This window comes from Mytilus californianus, unplaced genomic scaffold, assembly GCF_021869535.1.
Source record: "Mytilus californianus isolate M0D057914Y unplaced genomic scaffold, xbMytCali1.0.p SCAF_7, whole genome shotgun sequence".
Classification (NCBI taxonomy): Eukaryota; Metazoa; Mollusca; class Bivalvia; order Mytilida; family Mytilidae; genus Mytilus; species Mytilus californianus.
Genome location: NW_026262723.1, coordinates 23,023,269 through 23,036,085, shown reverse-complemented (window position 1 = coordinate 23,036,085; position 12,817 = coordinate 23,023,269). Strand labels below are relative to the sequence as shown.

At 35.3% G+C, this 12,817-nt stretch overlaps 1 protein-coding gene across 1 annotated transcript in view; it reads left to right on the top strand.

The window, feature by feature from the left end:
* Window positions 1–560: 560 nt before the first annotated feature.
* Window positions 561–12,817, top strand: part of LOC127707503 (uncharacterized) — a 55,707-nt gene continuing 43,450 nt past the window's right edge. The window contains exons 1-6 of the mRNA XM_052212080.1: window positions 561–7,023; window positions 7,260–7,327; window positions 7,939–8,084; window positions 8,948–9,013; window positions 11,477–11,590; window positions 12,222–12,338. Of these exons, the coding sequence (XP_052068040.1) occupies window positions 691–7,023; window positions 7,260–7,327; window positions 7,939–8,084; window positions 8,948–9,013; window positions 11,477–11,590; window positions 12,222–12,338 (6,844 nt within the window). The 5' untranslated portion in view covers window positions 561–690. The remainder of the gene's footprint in view (window positions 7,024–7,259; window positions 7,328–7,938; window positions 8,085–8,947; window positions 9,014–11,476; window positions 11,591–12,221; window positions 12,339–12,817) is intronic.

Sequence of the window (12,817 nt, the reverse complement as noted above, 5' to 3'; positions counted from 1 at the left end):
GAAAATCGAAAGACAACAGAAATAAACACCACTTCCAGAACAAAATTGCCCAGCAGTATGCTTACAACGGAAATACCACTATTAACATCAACATTCGAAAGCACTCCGACTACAACAAAAATCCCAGTGACTACTTCAAAGACATCAAGTAATCCAATGATGACAGAAAGTTTACTCTCCACAACAAGAACTTCCGACTATCCAGTGACAGTAGCATCAACCTTTACCAATACCTATACTACTACATCAGACATTTCTAACAGTGCAATGACAACTGAAAATCATATTCGTACAGAAGCCTTCTTCAAAACTCCTACGACATCAAAAGTCACTACTTCGTCAGGAAACCAGCATTCATCAACAATTACTGTTAAATTAACGCCAGTCGAGGATATGTCAACCACATCTGAAGGACAAAGAAAACCGACAACACAAGCAGTAACTGTAGAAAATACAGCTGATACTTCTTTAAATGATCAAACCTCAGAAGTTACAGATGCTGATGATGTTTTTACAAATGGACTTACAACTGGCGGTGAGCCAACAGATAGAAAAACTGATTACACATTTTTACAATTTTTCAACATTTCAACAACAAAAAACAAAAACTCTGCATTAACCCCTGGTGGAAATGCATATACCCTTTCACAAACTCCCACAACGCAGGATAGTCAAAACAATTCAGGTTATATGGTTGATAAATCTACTGTCTCTAGTGTTGATAATACACACATCGATTTTTCTTCTGCAACTTATTCAAAAAATAGGGACATAACTCAGGCATCTACGAGTTTTCGAAATACAATAAGTACTTTGAAAAACAAATTAAACACTGGTGCTATTACAAATACTTTCAAAACAGATATGCGCTCTCATTCATATGATAATACATTTCCTGCTATTTCAGAACCAAGTACAGCAACTGCATCAAACAATGAAGGTACAGAATATTCAATCCCGACAACAAAGTTCACAAGCTCTTTAGCTTATGTTACGGAATCGACGCCATCCAGACAGACGACAGATTCAAAACGTTCATTACCAGCTGACATGACAACTCAACCGTCTGCAGATTTTTCTACAGCAACAAGTACAAATGACATACTTATATCAGACTCTAAAACAACATCCATAGATAAGGAATCCACAACAAAGATGTCAACCTTAGAGTCATTAAAAGTCACAACAAGTAATTTACAAACTACCATTACAACATCGAATTCAGATGTTGAGTTAAGCACAAGTTCACACAGTGAAGGCATTAAAACAACGGGCTTGGAAATATCAACGTTTGATACTAATAATGGATATAGATCAAGCACAGTAAAAGAAGATGTTTCTTCTGGTTTTCCATTACGTACTGAAAATACTGAAACTGTTGTAAGCAATTCGATTACAACCGATATTGGTAGAGTAACTAAAACGTACAGTACAGAGGATGTTCCCTCTTCGGCGTCAATTTCCACTAGACGTTTATATACATACACAACTGATGGTTTGACTGATATATCCGCATCTGAGACTTTATCAACTAAAGAATCAGTTAAGGACATTTCACTAGATAGAGAAAGTTCGACTCCTGATTTTAGTACTTCTCAAACAAAGAGTGAGACAGCTGAAATGTCATACACACCTCCCGTTGGAACATCTTTTGTATCATTTGCTTCTAAAATGACATCTGAAGATGCTTCTTTTGTCTTCACAGGTACAGAAATAACTGCTGCAGTCGTGACATCAGACACAGAAATGTCATCAGGCGTTACCGTTGCCCTTACACATAGTTCTGAGAAAGAATCTGCACCTGTAAGTTCAACAGCAATTATAACGGTCCCTCATGATGTGCCATTGACAACGCAAGGTTATAAGGAATCAGAGGCGGCAACTACAAAGTCAGTTTCAGAGGTACCCTCTACAGAGGAGATGTCTACAAAGTTTGTTACTGACTTAAAGTCGACAAAGGTTGTACCGTCCCAAAAGTCGTTGACAACATCTTCAACGTCTGATGTAACGTCTCAGGAAATGGTAGTTACAACTTTAGATACAGATTCACCGACCCCGGTGAAGATTGCTACACCATCGGATGTTGAAATGTTATCTCCTGAAATGAAATCTACAACATCAAAAACTGAAGTGCCTTCTCCAAATATAGTATCAACAACGTCATATACCGAGGTTTCCTCTACAGAAGTGGTGTCTTCAAAGTCAAATTATGAATTAACGTCACTAGAGGAAGTAATAACTAAGACGACAACAGATGAAGAAGTTTTGATTACAGCGTCAGATACTGAGTTTCTGTCTACAGAGGTGATGGCTACAAAAACAGAAACCGAGGCGCCGTCAAAGACAGTGCAGACTGGAACACCAGAGATGATGATTCACACTACATCAAGTACTGAAGTTTCATGGGCTGTTAGTACTCCAAATGCCAAAGCATTTTCCACAGATGTATCTGCTTCAAGTGTAAAGGATAAAACAATAGTTGGCGCAACTTCTCCATCGGTTCAAACAACACATATGTACGAACAGTATGTATCGGGTACAAAATCAAAGGCTGATGGTGCCTTAACAAGTATAACGGCAAAGCCTACATTATTGTCTGACACACCTTCTTTAGATCAAGCTGTTTCGACATCAAGTAGTACGTCGCATATAGGGTCAAGCACAAGTGCATCTTCTCTAGATACAACCGATACAACTTTAGGCACTGGTGCAGTCTCTTCAGAAATAACAACTACGCGCACTGGTCTGTCATCGGAAATAACATTTACAGCGGCGGATTTGAAATTTGCAACAGACAAAACCTTCTTAAAATCAAGTACGGAACAGCCTAATGGGAGTGATTATTCTTCAATATACAATACTCATACTCATGTAGCAGATATAACAGATGGAAAACCGAGCATTGAGGCGACGACTGATGTCACAGGTTCCAGTAAAACTAGTGACATGCCTTCTGCAGTCTTTGCAGCTTCAACATTTGCTAAAGAGACTCTCCTCCCAGAAACAACGGTTTCTGAAGAAACATCTGCTGAAATGGAGTCTGCATTACCAAATACGAAAACATCGTCTGTAGAATTGAAGACTGCAACATCTATTAGTAAGACGAATTCCCAAAAGGTGGAAAGTACAACATCTACTACAATTGCATCTTCCCAGGAAATGGAGACTACTCCCTTAATAAGTAAAACTCACTCTGAAGAAGGGAAACCTACAACATCAATGGAACAGACAACTCATAAGGTTGAAGGTACAATGTTTACTACTGAAGAACATTCAACGAAAGTTGAGGATACAACGTCTTTCAAACCAGTATCATCTTCGGGTCTAGAGGGAACCACTTTAATTAGTGACACACCTCCCAGAGTGACAAGTGATGAACAATCAATTACTCATACATCCACTGACAATATGTATACTACAACGTTTGTTACTGACACACGGTCTATGAAAATTGAGGATACAGTAGCAGTTATTCAAGCAACTTCACAAGGGTTAGAATTGAGAACATCGTCAACCCATACCACTTCTCCGGAGGACGCTTCATTGTCAATAAGTAAGACATCTTCACATGCGACTAGTGATGTGTCTTCTTTACATATTGTTTCTACATCAACAAAGCCGTCTTCTGAAAAGGTGGAAGCTACAGTATCCGTTGTGAAAGTTTCAACTTTTCCTGATGTAACTGCTGTGTCAACTCATAACGCATCTGTAACATCTGGTACTGAAACATCTTTGCCACAGGTGACAACTACTAAGTCATCGTATGAAACATTACAAACTGAGATGACTTCTATAGAAAATGACATGGCAACATCAGCTAATCCTAAGACAAGTTCTAAGATTTCAACAACAACATCAATGATTCATAAACCGTCTTCAAGTGCAGAGGCTACCTCAACAGATATTGCAACTACAGTATTAAGAAATGAATTAACTTCCTCGGAAGTTACACCTATAACACCAAACACCGAGACATTTTCTCAAAAAGCAGTGGCTACAACTGCAACCACTATGTCAGTTCCCAATTTTTCACTTGTAACACTTAGTGAAACATCTTCCCAAGACGTGTCTGCGACAACTTCGAGAACTCCGATGCCATATACTGAGTTTTCATCTACGACAGCAAACCTTTTTTCAGCTTCATCAGATATGTCAGCTATTTCATCAAATACTGAGCAACATTCTTCACATAAATCTGGCGGAACAACAAATGGTATGGTATTTTCAGAAAGTACATCTTCAACAGCTAATGTGGAAGTTCCATTAACCTCTGAGGCAATTTTAAAAGAGACATCTACAAATGAAAAACCTAATACTAAAATATTTATAACAACACCCAGTACTGTATCCATTTCCCCAGAAGTAACAGTTAGTGCGACAAACACTAAAACAAATGTTCTTTCATCAGAAGTAACTACAAAATCCAAAATTGATGTGTCTTCTTCTGAGGGAACGGTTACAACGGCGGAGACTTCATTGGGCGAAACTGCGACAAATAAAGAATTACTATCCTCTGAGGCTGCGTATAAAACATCAACTACTAAAGCACATGAAACTGAGACGCAAACTACAAGTACTAATATGCTGTCTACAGTAGAAAGTAGTGATGGAATATCTCATACAGAGGTTACCATCATAGAATCAAACACTGTGAAAACACAACCAGATACATCTAAAACAACTAGTGCCGAGTTGTTGTCACAAGATGTCACTTCTTCATTACATGGTACTAGTGCGCCTTCTATTATGAGTATGACAACGCCATCTACTGAGAGGTCTTCTGACCATTTGACGAATACAATACAAAGTACTGTCATACCTCAAAGCCTGAAGACAACATTGGGGACAGTAACGCCCTTCCAGGAGACTTTTCTGTCGTCTTCCGACGAACAAGTGACATCATTTAGTAAGACAACATTCAAAGATATTTCCGAATCAATTCATAGTACAGAAGATTTAGGTGTTATTTCAACAGTTTATGAAATGGTTACCAATTCCGAAAAGGAAACACAAACAACGTCAATACCTGAAATAGTGTCTTCTTCTGAGGGAACGGTTACAACGGCGGAGACTTCATTGGGCGAAACCGTGACAAATAAAGAATTACTATCCTCTGAGGCTGCGTATAAAACATCAACTACTAAAGCACTTGAAACTGAGACGCAAACTGCAAGTACTAATATGCTGTCTACAGTAGAAAGTAGTGATGGAATATCTCATACAGAGGTTACCATCATAGAATCAAACACTGTGAAAACACAACCAGATACATCTAAAACAACTAGTGCTGTAACATCAACTTTTGAAATATCCGAAGATGGGAAAAGTGTTACATCAGTTGGTGAGGTATCATCTACACTACATTTTCAAACTCCATCTGATGAGATGTCACAAACCAAATCTAGTGTATCATCAAGTGATTACGCTTCTGACAAATATATATCCTCAGGTTTGTCATTTAGTACGGAGACGTTCATTGAAAACATGCAATCGTCTCTAGATCACACATCAACGCATTCCAAAAAGACAGATTCAGTTGTTACAACTGAAACGACCACAGTGGGTTCCATATCAGTAGACAAGTCCACTGTTACAGCACACACAAAAGAGAAAACTACCGGGACACCTGTAACAATACAGTCACAAGGCAAAACCACTTCTGTACAAAATTCAAAAACAGATGTATATAATACAACGGCTTTATCCTCAATCACGAATAAAATATTAACAGATGACATTACGACAAATGAATCTTCAGTAACTACAGTAGAACACACAACCATGATGTCAACAAGAACAGATGATAACACGACAACGTCAAATAGTTCAAACATGATAAAAGGAAGTACAGGAAAAGTAATAAGTACTGCACCCACTGAAACATCAGCTAGTAAGATGACAGTCACAGATTCAGGGACTACAAGAGATACAGAGACTATAAATATATCACAGGGTACTGCAAAAACCAGCGCAGATACTGTGCTTACGACAGAAGAGGATTCGTTTGTCTCTTCCGAGATCACAACGAAGACAACAGAAAAAACTACTTCTACCACTACAGAGACCAGTCAAACAGCTGATAATACTTCTTCAATTCATAACACAACAAAGGCAAAAGAACGTACAACTCCTTCTATTTCTGAGACAAGACAAACACAAGATGATACGGTTTTGACAACTTTCCACTCAACGATTACAACAGAACATACAAGTTCAATGACTTCTGACCCTAATCAGACAACAAATGACACGACTGTTTCAAATTCCCACATTACACAAACAAATGATATACCTTCAACTACCTCCTACGCCAAGGAAACTACATATGATGCCACGTCTACAACTTCCGACACTGTTTTAACAACAGAAAATACAACTTCTACGACTTCAAAAATAATTAAAACTACAGCAGACACGTCTTCCATTTCAATGACCACACAAACAACAGTGGATATCTCAAAAACGTCTGACAGCACACCAACAAATTTATACACAATGATTAGGTCAACCGCCTTAACAAAGCAAAATACTACAATTTATGGAACAACACCAGAAGGAACGCAACAAGAAACCACTGCTATTACAACCACTGATGTTACAGAAGATCAGAAAATAACCACAGACAGGACAACAATCACTGATAAATACCTTACTACTACAGAAGACATATTTAATATGTCAGGTATTACTGATACGACTTCAAACGATATATCAACTGAGTTATATACAATACCGAAGGTTAAAACAACAACTGACAAAAGTAGTGTGGCCACAGTAGATACATCAACATTGCAAAATCTGGCACATTTGTCGACGGTAGAAGAGGCGAATTGGAAAACTACAGAAAATACGGTTTATAAAAGTACTACTCCGACCAATAACGGATTGGTAACAGATTCGGGAAGTGAAGTATCTAAAACAGAATACCAAGGACAGATTGTAACAGATGAAGAATGGGATGATAACCTTGATGATCCTAATTCACAAGCATTTAAGGATAAAGCTGAACACATAAGGCAATTTGTAAGTATAGTTTGCTGACAACATTTGTTTTATTGATGTTTGATTATAATCATCAATCATTTTTATATGCTGAAAATTGCATTATATTTGTATAATTTATTATCAAATTTTTATCAATACAAAAGAGTTAACATAACAATGTCTTTCTGTTATCTAAAAATAAAGTTTCAACAGGATTGTGCACTTCTTTGATGTTTTGTGATAATCTTACTTTAGTTTTAATCATTCTGTTTCAGCTAATGATGCTTTTCGCCAATTCCGACTTAGCAGGACTCATAGATGATATCATTATAACAGGTTTCGAGTAAGTATTATTATGCTATATTCGCCTCAACATAACATTTAATTGATTGCTTGATACATCTGTCGCGTACAATCTCAGAAAACCACCGACAAATGGTGACAACTGATTAAATCTATCAAACACAGATACATTGAATGCACTGATTTTGTTTGTAATTTTGACTAAGTTCCCTGATGTGGTTATGATAGCATCTGAAATTACTTGTACATGTATTTATCTAATAGATATGTAGCTCTTTCTATCACTGAAGTAAACTAAGCGAATTGATATGAAGAAAATTACGTATTGGTCAATTTGAATAACTATAATGGCAATTGCGGATGTACAATAATTTCCTTATTAGTATTTTTATACGAAGACAGATTTTATTAGTAAACAATTAATGTTGAATGAATTTTTTCTCATATAATATACCCTAAATTTTGTTTTGGTTTGTATTCATATAAATTAGTTTTACAAAATTCATGTGGAAATGTTGTTGAAAGATCAAATTACAAAAATCAAATGCAAATGGAACGAATAAAAGGTACCATTTTTGTGCCTAAATTCAACAAAATTAAGAAAATCAAGGTGAACAATTTGATGCAATGTTCCATGTGTATGATTTATAGACCTGGCAGTATAATAGTACGGTTTGACGTCATAGTGATTAATGTAGAATATGATGCGTCAACTATGAAGACGAAGCTCAACCAAGGGTATCATGCCGTCAGTAATCCTGGATACGTTATTAAAGACCAAGAGACTTCCTTTATAGGTAAGATGACTATTTTTTAATAAATAAATAAACGTAATAGCAATTAAAAACGTCATTCTTACGTTATGCGTTTAAATGCCGTACATTGAAAATATATTGTTTAATAATATTCTGTTACTAGTTCATTAATATAATATTGCTTCAAAATAGAACGATTTAAAAGGGTCTACTACATTTGATTGATTTTATTTGTTCAACAATTATCAAACGCATAATCAAAATGAGAACACATGTAGAATAAGTTGATTTGTTCGAATTGAGAAAAGAGGAGTGACCGGACTAATGGCATGAACAAGTAAGCCTATACCAAATACTAAGACAAAACATAACAGTACAAAGAAAAAACAGAAGAAAGAAAACACGAATTTTACTAAAAACTGGAGGTAGAGGAATGCTAATTGGTTAGCTAATCATTTTCTGCTCCACTTATATCACCCGTCGTAGTACGCAGGACATTTTGTTGATATATATTATGACAAGACAGTAATGTGTGTCTAGCCCTAGGCCCTCGGTCATAAAACTTTACTCAGTACTCGGTGAACATAACTTGTGCTCGAAACACCAAATTCAGTATTGTGATTGTTTGATGTTTTAGTCTGAGTACGATAATCGTGCTCAAAATTTTTATGACCGCTAGGCATAATCCAACCCCTGATTCCGAAGAGGAATTCCTAGGTTCATCAATGTGAAAGTGTGGTACTTTTCTTTTTATGATATGATGTTTTGTTTAAGTTTGTTTAATCATCTACTTAACCAGACATTATGTATGTTTTATCTGTGCAATGCAATGACGAAAATGTTTAGCTTATAAGCAGAACTAGAACTTGTATTGAAATCAGATTTACACATTTATTTTTTATAAGAACAAGGATCGAGAACGACCTCTGCTGAAGATGTTGTTACAACTCCACCTTTAACAACACCTTACAGTAAGTTTTTTAATTAGGTAGTAGTGCATCAAACAAACAGGCAAATTTTGAAAAAAGTGACAAAAGGTATGATTTTTCTTTTCCTATTGTTAATTTTCCATTTTTGGACTGTGATGTTCCTCTGGCACCATCTTAGGGTGTTTATATATCCCAACTCGTGTCTGTAGTGACGTTTTGGATTTCAATGAGCGTAATCTATGTATTACTGGTAAATTATTTAGTCAGGGATTTCGTAACCACAAATTACTTAAAACCTTTACTAAATTCTTTCATAGATACAAAGATTTGGTTGCAAGTTTGGCTGTACCTGTAAAAAACTTATTTCAGACGGAATAGCACATCCTAAATTTTACGGTGATGTTGTTTACCGAGCACGGAAATTTATATACGATCCGGGTAAACTTATGAATCCTTTAAATAAACTTATTCTAAAAGGTTACCAATTCAAAACTGTAATTAGATCTTTGAATATTGTTTTTATTGGTATAAATATTGATTTTGTTATCAGTAAATTAAAATCATACTAATAAGTTTGTTATACACATATGCACTTTAACGGTACTATAATCTGTTGATCCTTTGTCATTTTGGCTTTGCACAAGGTCATGTTTTCTCTGACTGTTAATGACGTCTTTACACTAAATCCATTGGATGTTGAATGTGTACTGATTGCTATTTTAGTCTTAGATACATGATTTTTATTATTAGTTGTTATTGGCTTTGAACTAGCTGTAAGTAACTGTGAGTACTCTCAGATCTGTACTGAGTGTCCTTTTTGTTTTTAGGGATGAGGGTTGGATAAATACTCTGCCACGTCCGGTCTGTGTTTATAATTGATGTTTTTTTGCTTTGTATCGATCTGATGAGTTAAGCCTTTTTCAACTGATTTTTATAGTTTGTTCTTATGTTGTGCTGTTACACCACTGTCCCAGGTTAGGGGGAAAGTTGAGCGCTCACAAACATGTTTAACCCCGCCACATTCTTTATGTGCCTGTTCCAAGTCAGGAGCTTGTAGTTCAGTGGTTGTCGTTGGTTCATTCTGTCATATTTGTTTTTCGTTAATTGTTTTGTTATAAATTAGGCTGTTAGTTTTCTCAATTGAATTGTTTCATGTTTTTTCATGTCGGGACCTTTTATAGCCGACTATACGGTATGGGTTTTTCTCATTGTTGAAGGCCGTACGGTTGCCTATAATTGCTTACATCCACTTTATTTGAACTTTGGTGGATAGTTGTCTCATTTGCAATCATACCTCATCTCCTTATTTTTATATTTATATGAATAAAAATTGCAAAGATACCCATCATGAAATGGTACACGTTTGAGTTTGGTATTTTTGTTAATACTTTTTTTTCATACTGTCCGTTCATTGAAAATCGATGACTCAAAAGTTACATGAAAATGCACTGCACATCATGATGTTATCTCCCCCTTTAAATAGTTGTCAGTGTGCACTTCGTATAACATATATTTCTTATTGAAACGGGTTAAGTAGAAACAGTGTATAGCGTTTGCTTTAACTTTACATACTGATAAAAAAACCAGAATACTAGTAATCACATTTCAACGAAAAAAAAATCGCCTTTTGGAAGATTTTTATGTGGAGTTGTACAATTTTAAGTGAAACAAACTTAAATGTTGAAAAAATCATTCGTGCATTGGATCTGTATGAATTATCTGTCTAACTAACAGTGTCAATCCCTGCAAAATAAGAAAAAAAATACTCATCAGCACATCAAATTGTCTTTTGAAAACCGGAAAACGAAGACAAATATTAAATCTATCAAAATAGAAAAAAAGACTAGTTAAAACCTGCATGTGCCTGTCTGAATGCCCAAGTCAGTAGTTGTTTTTTTTTTATTATCAGTAAAAGTATATGGGGATTTGGTCATTATTTCTATATGTTGATATTTTTGAAAATTGGAAACCGTTCTAAAATTAAAATAAAAAACCACTTGATAATTTTCCCGAAGCTTTTCTCAATTTACCTTCACCAGGAACGTTCAAACCACAAAACATGAAAAGGCAAGGATTTAGAATATGCGAGGAGCACGTGACAAAATAACCTCGACAATTTTCATTAAAAACTGAAAGTAGATACAGTTTCGTGCTTAATATTAGGATAACATTTTGAACTTTTTTAATCTTTTGTTTAGAAATGAATTACGAAACCCACAGTTTACTTGTAATTTACCATTCTTAGGCCATACTTTTGCTTAAAAGGGTCAATGGTCAAATTGACAGACACACTTATTAGACTTTGTGTCAAACTTATCCCTAAATATTTTAACATAGAACATACGATAAAACGAAAACAGGACGTCCTATAAGAATATGAATGTTACGATGTGATTGGCGCCAGACGCTTTGAATAAATTAATATTTATACTACATTTGTGTATGTTTACACATTGTTGCGCACTTTATAATATAGTAATATAACGTTGATTAATGATATTTTAGTTGATCCATGCTTGTCTGCTCCATGTCCAGGAAACAGTAATTGTTCCAGTGCTGGACACGATTATACTTGTATTTGCCATCCTGGATACATCTGGGATGTTGGCACTTGTAAGGGTAAGAGCATTGTGATTTTCATCGTAAAAATTACGTTCGGATGCTTACCACAGTGTGGGTTAGCTGTCACATGGAAGCTGCATTGATGTGAGAACGTTTGAAGACCATTATCGTAGATGTATGAGTAAGGTGTCACACAAAAACTGTCGTTCAATAGACATTATTTGTATCAGTATGTAAATTGTGATCCTCATCGTTTAAGTAACAGATTTAGATGAATAAACTACCATCTTTGATGAGGTTTTGGTATAGACTTTACGGGTTAAATGCTGAGTGAACTATAGACAAATACGACTGGAGAGTAGATTCGCAAGTATTTATTGTACATATTTCGTATGAGTGTATTGACAACAATTAAGGTATCATGTGCTTCATTGACAGGTAGACAAATAACTGTAAACGTTCAATATTTTCAAAAATAAGGATAGTTAAATGATTATAACCAAAAGTAGACAATATCTTCTAGCTGAAACTTTATCTTATCAAAATTAGTATTGAATCAGATGTGTTTTCTTAATATGACTTAGTAAGAAGTTTTACCACTTTAAAATATCATAAACTGTCTTTCAAAGTATATACATATCTTTATATGTTTTCCCAAATTGTTGATAATTTTGTTGTTCTATTTTAGACATTGATGAGTGCACGAATTACCTTTGTACACCGTATTCCATTTGTAATAATACAATAGGGAGTTATACATGTACATGCAGAGAAGGATTCTACCAAGAAAATGACATATGTGAAGGTAAGACGATATTGTGCATGAGACGTATTGATAGATTTATCCGAAATGATTGCTTTCGGAGTGCAATTCTTAGTCAATCTTCAACAGCAACGATGAAAGTTATTAAATTCAAAAAGCAAAGGAACCATTAAATCGTTAGAAGAAAAAGGAAATTAAAAAAAGATTGAAAGAAACAGCCATCACTTTGCTATGGTCGTCTTTGATTCAGACGTTTTAGATCTTATCATAACATATCTTTTAGTTTTTAGTTTTCTATGTTGTGTTTTGTGTACTAGTGTTTGTCTGTTGGTCTGTTGGTCTTTTTGTTTTTTAGCCATGGCGTTGTCAGTTTATTTTCGACTTATGAGTTTGAATGTCCATTTGGTATCTTTCGCCTCTCTTTTAGAACTTTAGCTGAATTCTTGTAGTTGAAGTTGACCTATGACGGTTCGGGATGTGACTATGACAAACAGTGGATGCGTTTAAGGATAAAAACAATT